Genomic DNA, 17,386 nt, shown 5'->3' on the forward strand with positions numbered 1-17,386 from the left:
TGACAATATAACATCACAACTTCACAAACTCTAGTCATCAAGTGTCGTTCACAAACAAGAAATAAAAAATTAGTCGATAACCATACCCTTCACTTTGCAGAATGTATACTCCGCCCGCCCTAAAACATATAGAGACTAGAGAGAGAGCAGAGTGCACCCTAAAAAAAAGGAACTTTGTTTAGAAATCCTAAATTTCCAATGTATGCGTCCCGGTTTGTCTCGGAAGTGATGGGGGAGTTTTCCGCTGTTCCGTTCCACCTATAATATCTACATACTGGTCACAGCACTGCGCTCTCGCTCTCGCTCCCAGCTCTCGACGAACTGTCCGTCCTCTCTCCGTCTCCTCTTTAAAAAGCCTCGGGATCGGCCACCCGACTAGCGGATCTGGCCGTCCGGTCGCCGGAATCGAGCTCGCCCCCCATGGACACGGTCCAGGTCTCGTCGGCCCCCCGGACCGTCGAGGAGATCTACAAAGACTACAGCGGCCGTCGCACTGCGGTCATCCGCGCCCTCACCACCGGTCCTCCCTCCCTCCTTCTCCTCCTCCTCCTCCTCTAATCCCTTCTTTCTCTCGATCTCTGGGACTATTTTTTTTTTAATTTATTGATTCTTTTCCGATTATTCCTTGGTTTCCTCTCTTCTCAGATGTCGATGAGTTCTATACACTGTGCGATCCAGGTGAGTCTTTTCTAAGATTGCGATGGCAGTGTGATATTGGGGTTGTTTTGGTGTTGAATTTGGTTCCTGGAATCGAGGGATTTGGGTGTGGTTGGATTTGACGCAGAGAAGGAGAACTTGTGCTTGTACGGGCATCCCAGCGGGATGTGGGAGGTGACGCTGCCGGCGGAGGAGGTGCCACCGGAGTTGCCGGAGCCGGCACTCGGGATCAACTTCGCGAGGGACGGGATGAACCGGAAGGACTGGCTCTCGCTGGTGGCGGTGCACAGCGACTCGTGGCTCCTCTCCATCGCCTTCTTCTTCGGAGCCCGCTTCAATGGCAACGAGAGGTAAGCTGGAGGCTTCTATTTTTCATCATCATCATCGTTATTATTTTTTACTGTGGGCTTTACGTTTCGATACTTTCGCGGTCGTGGTTCCAAGATCAGTTGAATGATTTCGTGCTCTTGTTTTTCTTCTGATTTTTAAAAATCTAGATTTTCTTGATTTCTTTGGATATTTGTAGAACATGCCTTATTGCATGTGATTGCGGAGGAAGAAGGAAGAGCCATGCATGACTCTGGCTCTAGAACAAGGCTAGAGACTCTGATTGCCGGATTTGGGGTAGTCTGATTTGAGTGGGCATATGAAAACGAACAATCCTCTGCCATCAGCTTAAGTTCTTGTCGAAGAATGTAAATCAAAATTTAAATCTTCTTTGTTGATTTTGACTTGCTGAATATCATCATTGAGCCAGGTTATCAATTTGTAGAGTCTGCTTTCCTTAGTGAAAAACGCATGCTGGATGATGGTTGCAAATAAAGCTATTAGCTTGTGATTTTATCTAAGGAGAGGCTGCAAAATCCTTTATTTTTTCTAAATGATGCTCTATCCATTCTTTAAAAAATGTTCACAATCTATAGCTTTCTTGGAGAGTGTATAGGTTCCTCTAGTAATTATATGGATTTCATGTGATGAGTGTGGAGGGCCTTCGTAATTTTTTGTTGATGAAGTATTAAATTTTCTTGTAGTGATTAAAATTTGCTTTTTTAAATGTCCACATTGGTGGTTCTTCTTATTGGAAGATATTTGGATATGAAAAGCTGTTGACTTTTAAAGAAGGTCAATTTGCATTGTAATTAGATTAGAAAGGTCCGCAGCATTAATAACCATAATGGCATATTATGGAATATTAAATCTTTCAGAGCATAAAGGATATTCAGATGATAGGGGAGACCAAAAAGATGTTTGGGGATGCTAGGATGTAAAATTATAGCCTGTAGAGAAATTATTAGCATTGTTCTTATGAAAAAAAAGGAAAAGGATCGCACTTAGAGACATATGAGATGCACAGCTGAAAGACTGCAATGATTATAATATTATGTTCTTTCACAATATAAATACAAGACAATTTATTGGTCAAGGATAGTAAATTGAAGATCAAAAGGAAGTTGAAACAATGTAAATATTTGCAAATGAAACATGTTTTTGATAGAAAAAGGATTGTGTACTTTGCATTTAAGCTTTGTCTTTCACAAAATATATACAATGAAGCTTAAAAGGTGTTAGCATAATCAGAATGAGATCAAATAATTAGGAGGTGAGAAGAATGATATGAAATAAGAGAAAGCCTAGGTACTCAACTAATTGATTTGTAGATCGATATAAATCTATTGAGGGTTGAGATTTGGCTGGCAATTAGTTGCAAAATCTTTGTTTATTCCTTTGTAGAAGTTATCTTTGATGTTGTGCTGCACGCCTCTCTCCAATTGATAGGCAAAACTTGATGTTGGTGATATTATTTTTGTTGTGTTCTTGATGACCATGTGAAGGTCTTCATGGAGTTTCTAAAGGGGAAATATTGGTTGAGTTTTGTTTCATGTTTTTTCCTTTTTTTATAAACACAATTTCCTGTTTTCTGAGAAAAGAAACATGTAATGCAGTCAATTTTGTCTTTTGAAATAACTGACAATAAAAGCATGATTAAGGCTGTTGGCGGAAGATAGGTTTTCAGATTAGGGCACTGGATGCAAAAGAGACAAAGGGCAAAAAAACTTTTCAGAACATGAAGTGGTATAAATTTGTTGAGCAAATAAAGCCTAGTTGACCCCTTAGTGCTCTATGAGAGTTGTGACACCTGCACATGAAGCTCATTAGAAAGGGAAGAAGGAGCCAATGTTGACAGAAGCTCATCTGAAGCCATCTGTCTAGTTTCCTTTCATGAAGAGCAATAGATCCAGAGGTTCCACTTCCCACTTCACTCCACAGTCCTTAAGCTCCCCTCCCCCTACTCTCTCTCTCTCTCTCTCACATGTCATATCTCTCTCTCTTTCCTCCCCTCTTGCTGCTCTAACCTTAGCTTTACCATGTCTCTTTTGCACATAATTACATAAACCATAGTCTGCAACTAAATTCCGTGTAATATAGAAATGGAACTATAGAGAAGGTGTTTTATTTGAATTGTTATAGGTTTTCCTTGGTCATTATGTAAATATGAATAAGGGAGGGTGTTGTTCTCAGATATGTGGGGGTTTTATCTGCAACCTCTCACCCAAAAAAGGGGCTAGTTTCTTAAAGAAATTTGCATCTACAATACCTTCTTCCAGGTATGTCTAGTCAAAAATTGGACCATCTGAAAATAGTTGACATGTAATGGTGATGGGAGATTAGATGGATATTTGCAATTGGTTTTTCCCTAGGATTATGCTTCTTGAGGGTATTCCAAATTTCCAAGTATCACATTTTCGAAGGATTCTATTCTTTGAAGGAATGTCTCCAAATAATTGATATAGATGGAAGAATAGTAGAGATGTGGTGTTCCCCCTGATTCCCGATTATATGTTTGAGCAATTGTTTACAAGAATTATGTTACATGAGGTTTCGGGGATTATGACTCTTGATTATTGTTTGCTGATTATTACATTCTCAAAGGATTGTCTTTCGAGCATTATGAAAGTCAACATCATAAAGACAATCCTATTATGGTATTCTTCATGACTAATCATTTTAAGTTCTGTATAGTTGGCATGAAGGTTCTCATGTTGCTAATCGTTAGCCATACATGGTGGCTGCCTATTAACTGTCAATTTGAACCCAATAACATTTGTTGTAATGTGCTTGTTTAGGAAGGTTGTAAATTGTGGTAAGTACTGAAGCTTAAAATTTGCAGACCATTAGCACCAGTAAATTTCTAATTGTTAATAGAAAAATGCGAGCATCACACGAAGATGTCCCACAAGAGAATCGCGTAGCTGATGTTGCGTGTTTCTAGTGCTTCCTTTTGGATTTATACCCTGCAGGTTGCTGAACTGAGGAGCGATTGGAAAGTTCCACATCAACTGCATAATCTATTTGTTTTATTGGCTGAAGATTTTGTCTTATCAAATCATCCCATCGTTAAGCTGTAAACACTAGCATTTAGAGTTGGCAATTCAAAAAGGCTGTCAGTTTAGATGTTCATTTTCTTGTTCTTAGGGATTTCCTGGAATGCAATTTCAGAATGGACTAGAATATATGGAAACATAATAATGCAAAGTGAATGTCATCACTACTTTGGAAATAACACCAAGATGGTGGTACTTAAAGTATGCCTTGGGGAAAGTTATGCATGTTGAAGTTGTTGCTAGTTGAATTCAGAAACTAGTTAATGATCTGCGATGATCCTTTAGGTCACCCTGTATTTTCTTTTTGTTTGTGAAGCTTGATCCTTGAGGTGTTCTTTTCCACTAAAATGATGGTCTATGGAGATCCTTCGATTATGACCCTTAAGTTCATCTGATATTTCAATGACAGTTTATGGTGATCCTACAGTTTGTCTGATATTTTCTAACAGTGGTCTATGGCTGTCAGTCGGATCATTTAATGTTTTTTGAATTATTGTCAAATATTTTTTTTATGATGGTGACCATTGACTTCCCTAATATGGCTTTAGCAGTCACTAGGGACCTTTATTAATTATGACAGATGGTATTTATTGTGCTTGAGATGTGCAGGTTCCAAGCTTTTGCTTGTTCAGTTCCTTTTGTGTTAGATTATAAATATTGAAATCATGGCAGTGAAAGCAACAATATAGACAACAAATTTGGATGACATGAAGCAGCGTGGTTGTTCCATGTTCTCTGGACAATGTGTTTGTCCAGTGCACCTGCTAACGGGTTCTCCAAGGATCCAACATTCATTTTACTTGACATGGAATGTGTAAAGTTGGCTTGTAGGTTGGAGATCAGATGTTACAAGTAAGAAATGTCTTTCAATATTCTTGTATACCTTTGCCGTTGTACATTCCTATCTGAATAAAAGCCGGGTGGCAATTCATTGCTTCCCTTTTCCATCAAAAAGAAATGTCTTTCAGTATTTGCTTTGAAGAGGTTGTGGGAAATATTTGAATGGTTCATGCTTGATGAGGATGTACTTGACTTTCAATTGTATCTGTTTTGTGCTGGACTACAAGGATTTGGATAGCCATTTTGACTTTTTCTTCCTTTTTTCTGGTGGGGATGGGGCTTTTTCTTCCTTTTTTCTGGTGGGGATGGGGCACTATTTACAGTTTGCTCAATATATGACCTTTATGTTATGCTTTAGTGCTTGCCTGATAACTAACATAGTTCTCCTTTTGCTTTCTTCTGTAGTTTAAGTTATGTTCTTATCTCATGCTTGGAGAGGTTGCCCCTCTCTGGATTCTGCAATAACGTGGGAGTTGCAATATCGTTGTGACATGTGTTAAAGAGCTGATTGAGATGGATTGGATAAATTTATCTGTCAGGGCATGCTTCTTTTTGGAGATCATTTATATGTGTCAAGTTGTTACCAGTGGACAGGATGCAAGAAACCTAGGTGGGAGTTGCAGAAAGAATTTGGTGAATTTTGTTTTGATAGGGGATTTAGCCATCGATAGCACCCACAATGAAGGCTTCTATAACCAACCATGGTGTTATGGTTTTTAATAATTTTTTCTCTTTTTATCGTAATGTTATTGCAATCCTGATTCATTCTTGAAGGTGCTGTTTATGGATTTGAAAGATTTTTCACCAATTATGTGTCATGTGTGTTGCTACGACATGTTACTGCTGCTTTCATTTCATTCTTGATAAGGCACCAAACTTGGAAAAGTATGCAGTTATTGTTACGTCATCATGTTAACAAAATCTTTAAAATAAGGTCTTAGGATCTCAATTGAGATGTTAAAAGTATTACTTCACAATTTATTGTTGACAATAGTGCTTTTAATAAGAGTTTATCAATTGCAATATTTTCTCAACTATATAAAATTATGATGCATAACGTAATATGTGCAAATCTTCACTTCTTTACCCTTTATTATGGTGGGGGTTGGAGCGGGTATTTGAAAAAATATGTGATGAGGCAAATTGGATTTTTTGTAGCTGATGATTAAGAGAAAGGAATTTGAAAGTGACTGGATAAGTGCAGAAATGTTTTCATCTTTAGTTTTAGTGAGGGTTGGAGGCAGAGATGGAGGGGTTTGGTGAAAAAAGTATAGAATGAAATTGACGTAATTGGAGGGCAAAAAGATAGCAAAAAAGAACTAAAACAAGGCTAGAATTGATAAAGATTGAAGTTGGAACAGAGATTTGATAGTCTAGGGTTAGAGAAACCAATAATGTTTATTGAGAAGAAAAATAACTAATGACAAAGAGACTAAAAGACCTATTTATACTAGGGTTTCAGACATAAGCAGATCTTAACCCTTGATCAAACGTAAGCAACTTTTAATCTTAGCAGTCCAAACTCATTAAAAGTCACACGACAATCACATGACCACTTATTAATCCAAATAACATGAGGAAAGACTAAAAAAAAAAAAGAAAAAACACTTAAGCTAATAAAAATAAATTATGCTCCTGCATCATTCTCCCTGGGTGGAAAAGAATCAAGCTTGGATGTGAAGATGTTGATGATTTCAGCATACATCTCTGGATCAACCCTCTTTAGCTCATCCTCTGCAATCCAAGTGCTTTCACTTGCTGGTTTGCCTAGTCATTTGACTAAAAACCTTCGATAATGGTTGCTTCTTCTGGATTTCACATCTTTGACATCTAACACATCTTCGATGATATCCCTTTGAACTTTTGGCAAGCTACTAACTTGATCTTCAATAACAACCTCATTGTCAAGCCCCTTAAAAGCAAATAAGTCGGAAACGTTAAAAATAGAGCTGTTTTGTAGCTCAGGTGGTAGCTTTACAACATAAGCATTAGAGCAAATTTTCTTTAACACTTTGCAAGGCCCAAACTTCCTCGACTTAAGCTTGTGATAAGTGCCCTTGGGAAACCTCTCTCGCCTCAAGTGGACAAGTACCAAACCCCCCTCTTTGAACTCCTTCAATCGACAATATCGATTGGCAATGGAAGAATATGCATCATTGCTAGCTTTCAATGCTGCTCTAATCTCCTCATGAACTCTTCGGACATGTTCTCCAAAAGCCTCATCATCATCGCTTACTCTAGCTTCTTGTGGAAGTGGAACTAGATCAAGCACATGTTGAGGATTCAACCCATAGGCAACTTCAAATGGAGTTTTTTTTATACTTCTGTTCACTGAGTTGTTGTAGGCAAATTCAGCCTGTGGAATCACAAAATCCCAAGTCTTCACATTATTCCCAACAAGACATCGCAGCATATTACCTAAGCTTCGATTTACCACTTTTATCTAACCATCCGTTTGAGGATGACAAGTGCTAGAATACTTCAGTTGTGTTCCAAATCTCCTCCAGAGAGTCCTCCAAAAATGGCCCATGAAGTTGATATCTCTGTTTGACACAATCGAAGTTGGAATTCCATGAAGCCTCACAACTTCTTGAAAGAACAACTCAGCAATGTGTTGCATTAGATGACTTTGAATAGGGAATAAAATGAGCTATTTTAGAAAATCAGTCCATGGCAACAAGAATGGAATCATATCCTTTTGTTGTCTTTGAAAGTATTAGGACGAAATCCATGCTCAAATGAACCCAAGGTGCTTCCGACACTGGTGAAGTCGTATATAAGCCTGTATTTTGTGAATTTTTCTTGTCAAATTGATAAGCTGAATATCTTCCCATCAATTTGCTCATGTCTTTGTACATTTTCGACCAATAATTACGTTCAGCCACCATCGCCATGGTTTTATCTCGGCCGAAATGTCCTTCCAAGCCATTACCATGAAGCTCTCTAATAATTTGTTCGTGCAAAGAGCCTTCTGGAATACATAACTGATTATCTTTGAATAAGTAACCATCATGCAATCTCTAAGGATTCATTTGGTTCGTAGGAAGAACTTTTCTTTTCAGGAATAAGATTTTGGCATGTTTGGTTGACCATGAAAAAGTGACTCATTGCAAAATAGCTTATGTTTGGTTGAGCACCCTTTTTTCTGAAAAAACTATATAAAATACCTATTATATCTTTAGTAAATATAAGACTATATCTTTTTCTCTTAAAGTTTATATAAATATTAATTTTATATTTATATTAATATAAGTATAATATTAATATATTATAATATTACATTAGACCATAATAATTTATTGGGTTAATATAATACCAATATATATTAATATTATATTAATATAATATTAATATTTTAATATAATAAATTTATTAATATAGATATAAATATAATATTAAATATATACTATATTAATATAAATATTAATATATTAATATTAATAAAAATATTATATTAGTATAAATATTAAAATAATATTAAAATATAATAAATATTATAATATTAATATTAATATATATTTATATAAATATTAGGATAATATTAATATAATATTATATCACTATTCAGTATTTTATCTTAACCATCCATTGGTATTTTGCAAAATCTTAGCCATGGATCTTAAAAGGATATTTTGGAAAAAAAATACTATCACTTTTCATCCCATGGAAAGTGCCAAAATCTACCTTCATGGATTTTCACTTTTCATGAAATGTGGGAAGTGACTTCCTATGGGAAGAGCTTTTTTCACTTTCTCTCTCTTAAAATTTCAACCAAACAAGAGACCTCTCCATTTCCCAGAAGCTGTCTCTTCCCCCCTCCACTTCCTATCAACCAAACGGGTCCTAAGGTAAAGTTTCTGTGTTTGTTTTCTCCTGCAGCTCAGTTAGGATATGGTTGAAATATGGATCAATCTGATACTGATTTTTGAGCTCTTCATAGCCTGTAACTTGAGTTTTCATCATAGTTAATAGTAAAGATCTGCTTAATGCATATGCTATTACATTAGATTCTCCCAACTTGTATTTTAACAAAAAATTAAATTCATCCAAAAAAGAACTCCACTTTGCATGCTTGTCAGTAAGCTTCTTCTTGGAATTTAAATATCGCAAAAGTTGATGATCAGAATAAACCACAAAGTCACGATAAGCTAAATAATGTTGCCAATGTTGAATAGCTCGCACCAAAGCATAGAATTCCAAGCCATAGGTTGAATATCACCGTTTAGCATCAGACAATTTCTCACTGAAAAATTCTATTGGCTGCCTATCTTGACTGAGAACAGCCCCAATCCCCTTATGAGATGCATCACACTCCACGACAAATAGCTTCTCAAAATCAAGTACTGGAGCTTCGATCATAATAGTTTTAATATGTTGAAAAGCCTTTTCAGCGGAATTTGGTCACTCCAAATTGTCCTTCTTCAAGCATTTTGTGATAGGACTCATAATAGAGCTGAAATTTCGAATAAACCTCCGATAGAAAGAAGTTAGCCCATGAAAGCTTCCAACATCCTTGATAGATTGAGGTGTTGGCTGCTCTTTAATTGCATGCGCCTTCTCAGGATCTGGCTTTAAGCCATCTTCAAAAACAATAAAGTCAAGAAAGACAACCTCTCGGTGTAAGAATGTTCAGTTCTTCAAATTAACATAAAGTTGCTCCTTAGAGAAAACTTTGAGAACTTGATGCAAGTGCTTCAAGTGTTCATCTTCACTTTGGCTGTAAATCAAAATATCGTCGAATAAACAACAACAAATGATTTTTACCTCAGTCATAACTCGCATAAAGGTGCTTGGCGCATTTGAAAGTCCAAATGGCATCACAAGCCACCCATAAAGCCTATCAGGTGTTTTGAATGTCGTCTTCCATTTATTACCACTTCTCAGTCTGATTTGATGATATCCGCTCGTCAAGTGGATTTTAGAGAACACTTTAGAACCGGCCAGTTGATCAAGCATATCCTCCAAATGTAGAATGAAAAATCTGTACTTGATAGTGATTTTATTTATAGCACGACCATCCACACATCCTCCAAGAACCATGCTTCTTTGAGCAAGCTGGACAAGCACAAGGACTTTTGCTCTCTCACACCAATCCCTTAGTCAACAACTCTTCCATCTGTTTTTGCATCTTAGCATGCTGCATAGGTGGCATTCTATATGTTGGTTTGGTAAAGATGCTCCAGAAATCAAATCAATGGCATGTTGAATGCTCCTCATTGGCAGTAAACCCCGTAGGGCATCACTGTTGACTCTCTGCAAAATCCTCCAAAATTTATTGTACTTTAAGAGGAATTTGACTTAATTCTATGGGCTGGTCATTACTTGTTATCTTGCCAATCAATGCATACACAGTTGCAAGTTCTCTATTTTCCGCTTCAAACTTTTCCACAGACAACAAACCACTAATTTTGCTGCACTTTAAAGAACTAGTTGCTGCTACAATACCATCTTCCTTGAGAGGATGCAATGTGAACTTTTTATTTTTTCTTAGAAAAGAATAAGTATTTGGTTTGGTAAGGTGATCCATGTCATGATCATACAGTCAATGTCAACCTAAAAGAATGTGACTAGCATCCATAGGTACAACATCGCACAAGGCCTTATCATTTGAATCATTACCAAAACTAAATTTCATCAAATATTGTGATGTCACTGGTATTTCATTGCCCTTCTTAAGCCACCTAATTTTAGATGGATTAGGATGCTTCTCTGTATGTAACTTCAATCTTTCAACAGTTTCTTTGGAAATAACATTCTCTATGCTTCCACTGTCAATAATTAGATCACAAACCTTACCTCCACAAAGGACACGTGTTCTGAATATGCTATGTCGCTTCCAATCTAATCTTCCTCCTCATCTTTGGTTGTCATAGTCATCACCTGTTGAACCACCAAAGACTCCCCTCGAACAAGATACACATCAACTTCATCATCCGTGACATTATCATCATCATAAATAGGTTCTCCTTCTGCATCTCCTTCCGCTTTGGCCTCAGCTAAGTGTACCCTTCTTTGTGGACAAGCATAAGACCTATGTCCACATTCGCCACAAGTAAGACACTGAATTTGTGAACTGCTGCCAATCTTAGAAAAATTGCTACTAGAGCCATTATTTTTTTATAAGGCATTAAACTCTTCCCGTTATTACTCCTTTCAGCATTCCAACTTGATCTGTAACTAATGGCAGCCCCCAGATTGCTTTTACTAGTTGTTTGAACGTTCTGATTGTTCTGGACAGCATTAAATCCACTAGCCAACTTGCTATAGGTTAGTCTTCTTGTCCCATAATGTGCAACTTGCTTTTCAGCCATTAAAGCATATTGATGAGCATCTTCAAGATTGAATAAATGAACTACCCCCATCTCGTCTCTAATAGATTGATTCAAACCCGCTAAATAGGGAGAAATCATCTGTTCATTAGTCTCGCTTAAGTCAATCCTAATAGAAAGGTTGTTAAACTCCAATGTATACTCCTCTATTGACATAGAATTTTGCTTTAGTGAGTGAAATTTCTCATATAACTCCATGGCATAATCTACAGGCAAAAATTGCTTTCGCAACTTACCTTTATGTGCTCCCAAGTACTGATTCTTGGCTTGCCTTGTGGTGCACGTTGCTCCTCAACTCTCTTCCACCATTGAAGCGCTATGCCTTTCAATTTAAGCTTGACAAACAGCACCTTCCTCTGATCCGCCATCGGTTTCCACTCAAAATAATTCTCCACGGTAGCTTTTCAATCTAAATAATCTTCCGCATGCATCTTTTCATGAAAATCAGCAACCTCTATCTTTATTCCACCACCATTCAAATCTAGGGCATAAAGCAATCGCTCTTCCAATCCATCTCTTACTGCATTATTCACTGGTCCGGCATTAGGAAAGGGATTTTCATCAAATCCATCATCACTATTATCCTCGAGCCCACCTTCTGGCATGTCCAAGGGATCGTGGTCGCCTTCCGGAATCTCCATACGGGCTTCCATATGTTTTTGCTGCTGCAAGGCTTGAACAGCCCGCGACAAATCCTCAATCATACATCGCATCTGAGTCAACTCTGTTTGTTGGGCTTGATTGCCTCTTCCACGTCCAACCATTGCATCCGAATGAAAATCCTAATTGAAAGTTAGGACTTTTTTTTGCTCTGATACCACTTGGCATAATCGGAGGGCAAAAAGATAGCAAACAAGAACCAAAACAAGGCTAGAATTGAGAAAGATTGAAGCTGGAACAGAAACTTGATTGTCTAGGGTTTAGAGAAACCAATAATATTTATTGAGAAGAAAAATAACTAATGACAAAGAGACTAAAAGACCTATTTATACTAGGGTTTCCGACATAAGCAGATCTTAACCCTTGATCAAACATAAGCAACTTTTAATTTTAGCCATCCAAACTCATTAAAAGTCATACGACCATCACATGACCACTTATTAATCTAAATAACATAAGGAAAGACTAAAAAAAAAATAAAAAGAAAAAACAGTTAAACTAATAAAAATAAAATTATGCTCCTGCATCAGAAATGCATGGAAATGAGGAAAATGGCAGTAAGGAAAGAAGGAAGAAGAAAATGAGAGGAAAAAGGTGAATTTCCTTTTTGGATTTATGTAATAGGCTTAAGAAAATGCTTATGTAACAGATGCAGAGTTTAAAACAATACCGATGAGTTGATGGTCTCTTAGATGCAGAAAATCATGTCAGATACTGGGGCAATATCTCAGTTGTCAGAGATAAGTAGAGGAATCTTTGCATTGTATAACAGTAACATTTGGTAATCTCAAGGCTAAGATGAATTAGTTGATTGATTACTTTAGAATCTTGGTATGGAAGCTGGTTTGAAAAGTCTGAATTTTAAGCAACTATCAGAAGTTATGAAGTTGTAGGGCCCTTGCAATGTCAAGAGTGGTTGTGTGGAGGCAAAATTTATTATTTTATATACTTATTTATTTATCTGATTTATATAAATTTCTTTGTGCTATAGAGTAATAGAAGTAGGAAGCTAGAGCAACTAAGAAGTATGTGGACATAGTAATACGCCATGTTTTGATATGATTAATAGTAGTTTTCTTGTTTTAATTAAATAGTTGTTTGATTTTTAAAGATGATCACAACTATGCAATAATTTAACATGATGGATTGTAGTTGTTCTTGAGAGAAGCATGGTGGCAATACCTGATAGGTTGGGACAAAAGGAGACTTGTGAAGACATCAGGAATTTGAAACTAGAATGTGACATTTGGTTCATGAACTCCACAACACAATAGTGGGTTCCAGTTTGTTTCCACATTTGACTAGAACATGCCATATTTGATGCACGTGGTGTAGAGACAGACAAATCCTCAGGTGGATCTTCACCCACTGCTCCAAAGTTTTGCTTTTTATAGTAGAATGGATGAAGCTTTGGCTGACTTTGAAAACCTGCTCGCAATTGGTTTTGATCAGATATCTCTACCCCTATTTGTGTCATAACGTAGCCTTACCATCATAGTGCTAACTGCTAAGTTGCTTTTTGGTGAAGTACAATTGGTAGGACTTCATTTAGAAGCATATCAACATTGAAAGACATGATGGATTAGACATTCTAGTGATGTCAGCAGTTAGCTGGCTAGCTGCATCTTTTTCATGCTTTTGTTGAGTTTTCAAGCTAATTTTCTTTTTCTTGTTTTTTTGTAGAAGGCTGAACGGGACTCCAAAAACATGAGTAAAACTTGAGTATGATTTTTGGTTGTTGAACAGGTTTTCTAATTTTGTTATTCGGGATCACCACTAAAAACTGTAACATTTTTAGAACTTGCGGAAGAGAAAATACTGAACTTTGAAGAGGAAAATAAAACGAAAGAACAATCCACTGATTTCCAGTTAAAATTCTACTAAATTATTGATGAAATAAAACATTGAGTGCTATGTTTCAATTTTCAAATAAGTTTAGCATCCACATACTTGGAGGTAGAAAAGGAATCACAGAATTTTCAGAAGAAAATGAAACAACACGGACAATTCACAGCTTTCCGGTCAAAATTCTACTAAGTTACTGATGAACTAAAACATCAAGTGCACTGTGTCAAATAAGTTTAGTGTCCGCATAGTTGTCTACGTCCAGCTAAAGTTGTAGGTACGTATCATACATGGTTGTGATCATGAATGCATTTAGATATTCTCACAAAATAACTGATATCTTGTACTTTACCATCAGGATCTATGGCAAACTTGCCTTGTCCAAAAAATCAGATTGCAGGCCATATCTACTTTCTTTGTCCCACTGCTACTACATTATTTAACTATGTTGTGCATTTTGCATGTAAAACTGCATTTATATGGAAGAATTATATTCTCCTCTGAAATGTGATCCCAAGCATGCTTTCGAGAGGATATCTTTGGATGTAACATGCTCAATTATTTCAGTGATTTAATGATAATTAAGCAGCCCTGTTCACGTTTTATTTTGGAAGACGGTTGCTGTAAGTATGCCTTGTTCCTCCCCTTTAATAATTCAGATTTTGAATTTTTGATATCATGTAAACTCTACCCCATTAATTTAGTGTTGAATACATTACAGATACACAGTAGTTGTTATATCATAATATTCTTTGGACACTGTTATGCACATATAGTGCTGATTTCATTTGCACTTCTGAGTCCACCTTAGTTAAGGAGTCTGGCAATTCCCCATGCACTCAATCTAGTTAAACTTATATAATCTTCCACCAGTGGGAGAACTCTTTGCTGAAGAATGTATTATTTGTGTATGACACAATACAAATCAACCTTGTCCCATCATGATGCAATGAGCTATATAGCACAAATTTAAATTTAGAAAGCTCTAGAAGAGGATGGGCAATTTTATAACCAGCTGTCCTGATGCCGAACTTCCTTGAACCTATCATGCTGGCTACGCAACATGAAACGTGACCAAGATGAATAGTTGGATATGGCTATGAACATTTTCCTGGGAACTAAGTATCAACCATCCTGAAGTTTCAGCAAGCCACTGTGAATAGCCAACAACATTTTAGACCAACAGAAGAGTATTAAAACTAATATGGATCCTCAGGTAGAACCCTGAAGATTCAGAGTTAAGTGCCTGAAAGCTTTTGTTTATAAAGGGATACTTGACACCCAGGCAATCCCCTAGACAGGCACTAACCCAGATTTTTCAGGATCATTCGTCTGAAACCATGCTAGTATAGCATTTTTCATGATAAAAAAAGATAAGGCTGAGATGAGCAATACTCAATGATCATCAATTTCTAGATAAAGGGCCCAATGACCATATTTTATAAATCTAAATTTGTTGAATGTTCTCTACATTGCGCCTGAATAAGGCATTATTATCTATCTTACTGGGACAACGTATGTTTGGATCAGAAGTTTTCCTGTTGCAGTATCTATCACTTGACTGCCTGGTTACTGTGTCACTTTGTTTATTTCTTTTCTGACTGCCAGCCTTGATGACATGGCCTGCATCTTTGTTAATAGTTTTTTTCATGTCTAATCTTGATTCTTAAGATTTAGTTGCATAAGAAAAGTATTTTTCAAGTGGACCTGAATTTAAATATATAATAGCAGGTTCATTAATATTTCTAGGTCTAAGCTTATGCTGCTTCTTTTGTTGTTTTCAAAAAAGGTCAGATTCAAATCCAGATTATCCATATGTGACCTATATGGAAGAAGGAATCAACTTAAGAAAATCATCATTTGGTGGGGTTGACTCTAATTCATAGGGATTGGTACTAAACATAAAGCCAAGATTTTAAATTCTGTGGGACGGGGCTGTTTTGATTTTCCCATGGAATAGGACGCACCACCATTCCTCTTTGTCTTGACATTTAGGATAAGGGATGTCCTGATCAGGATGGTAGAATGTTGGTGGGACGGTCCTGTCTCGACGCATGGGATGGTACCCCATCTTGGTGTTTTGCAGGATGTCCTACTGGGATCTGAAACCTTGCATCAAGCTGTAGCTTGTATATCATATAGTTGACCTTTTCTGAAGATTAACTAATATCAGTTTCACATATAAATAGGTTATTCTTAAATAAAATGTGTGTGTCTGGTCACTAGTTTATTTTCTACAACAATTTATGTGGCTGTTGCGTGTGCGGTTGATGAAACAGAGCCTGATCAGCTTGGTCCCAAGTTTTTATTGAAAGCAATCTGCAATAGTCAACTGCAATGAATACTTTCATTATCAGACCTTTCAAGTATTTTAGCTTCTGTCATGTGTAATGAGTAATATATTTATAGCGAGTGCAAAGAGATTAGAAGTGTTGGGCAGCTGTACAATGTTGCAAAATATTTGTTAGTTAATGAAGCATGTTGGATTGACCTTTTGTGCTTATAGATGTTCAGATGTCAAAATTGCCCCAACTGTTGCTGGTTGATTACCAAGTTAGTTTAGGTTTTTGTTTAACATATATAGTTGTAACCTGAGCATTATATTTTGATTGTTTTTGTAATTGCTATTATTAAGTTTCTGGTAGCCTATCTGAACTATGCTGCAGTTTAATGCACATGACTGCAAGAACCATGGGGGTTGATTCTGTTGTTCTTCAAAACTGACAGAAAACGTTTATTCAGCATGATAAATGAGCTGCCCACTGTATTTGAAGTGGTGACTGATGGTGATAGGAAACCAGCAAAAGACAAATCTGGTATGGATAGTGGTAGTAAATCCAGACTCTCAACAAAGGTAATGTATTTTTAAAATTACTATTTATTGCTTTTATTTGCTTTATGGTGATCAAATTCCTTTTTCTGTTCAGCGATCAAGTGATGGGCACTTGAAAAACAATTCAAAAACAGTTGATGAGGAATATAGTGAAGAGGATGATGAACACAGTGAAACCCTGTGTGGAATTTGTGGTAGCAACTACAGTTCAAATGAGTTCTGGATTGCATGTGATGTGTGTGAAAGGTGGTTCCATGGGAAGTGTGTGAAGATAACACCCGCTAAAGCGGAGAACATAAAGCAATACAAATGCCCCAGTTGCAGTTCCAAGAGAGGAAGGCAGTAACACATTATCGTGTCCTTCTATACAAATGTTGGTTGCCATTATTGTGGTTATACTGCATCCTGGCATAAGCTGTAGCAACACAGTACCATTCTAGAAAAATGATACTCTCTTTCAATTTCAGGGTGCTCGTCTTTGGACTACAGAATAAAATGCATGGTTAAATACTGTTTTTGTATATAAATTCTGTCGTGGAGTATACTTTAACGGTCCTGTTTTCTTAATGAATGTCACATTATGTGGATATGTGTCCATAAACATGATGGATGTAACAGGCATTTTTGCCTCAAAGATGCCTGGTGGTTGAATACAATGCCAAAGCATTTCATGGCTTGCTTCTTTGATCTTGTGGACTAGAATACATGCAGTAGAGTCCTGGATCTTCTCTCGCAGGATGTGGTGTGAAAGGACAAAGGAGATGTAGCTAAGAATAACATAAGCAGCCATTTTGCTTGAAGTAGCGAGCAAAGCTAGAGATACCTGATAGGTACCAACC

The 17,386-nt window shown here is 36.8% G+C and overlaps 1 protein-coding gene across 1 annotated transcript; it reads left to right on the forward strand.

Moving 5' to 3' along the window:
- The first annotated feature begins 287 nt into the window (after positions 1-287).
- On the forward strand, positions 288-17,134 carry LOC105034805 (PHD finger protein ALFIN-LIKE 1). Its single transcript, XM_010910098.4, has 5 exons — positions 288-520; positions 646-678; positions 785-1,007; positions 16,442-16,568; positions 16,642-17,134. The coding sequence occupies exons 1-5, from the start codon at positions 421-423 to the stop codon at positions 16,891-16,893; spliced, it is 735 nt and encodes a 244-aa protein (XP_010908400.1). The 5' UTR covers positions 288-420; the 3' UTR covers positions 16,894-17,134.
- Positions 17,135-17,386: the final 252 nt, after the last annotated feature.

The sequence above is a fragment of the Elaeis guineensis genome, chromosome 10, assembly GCF_000442705.2.
Source record: "Elaeis guineensis isolate ETL-2024a chromosome 10, EG11, whole genome shotgun sequence".
NCBI classification, from domain to species: Eukaryota; Viridiplantae; Streptophyta; class Magnoliopsida; order Arecales; family Arecaceae; genus Elaeis; species Elaeis guineensis.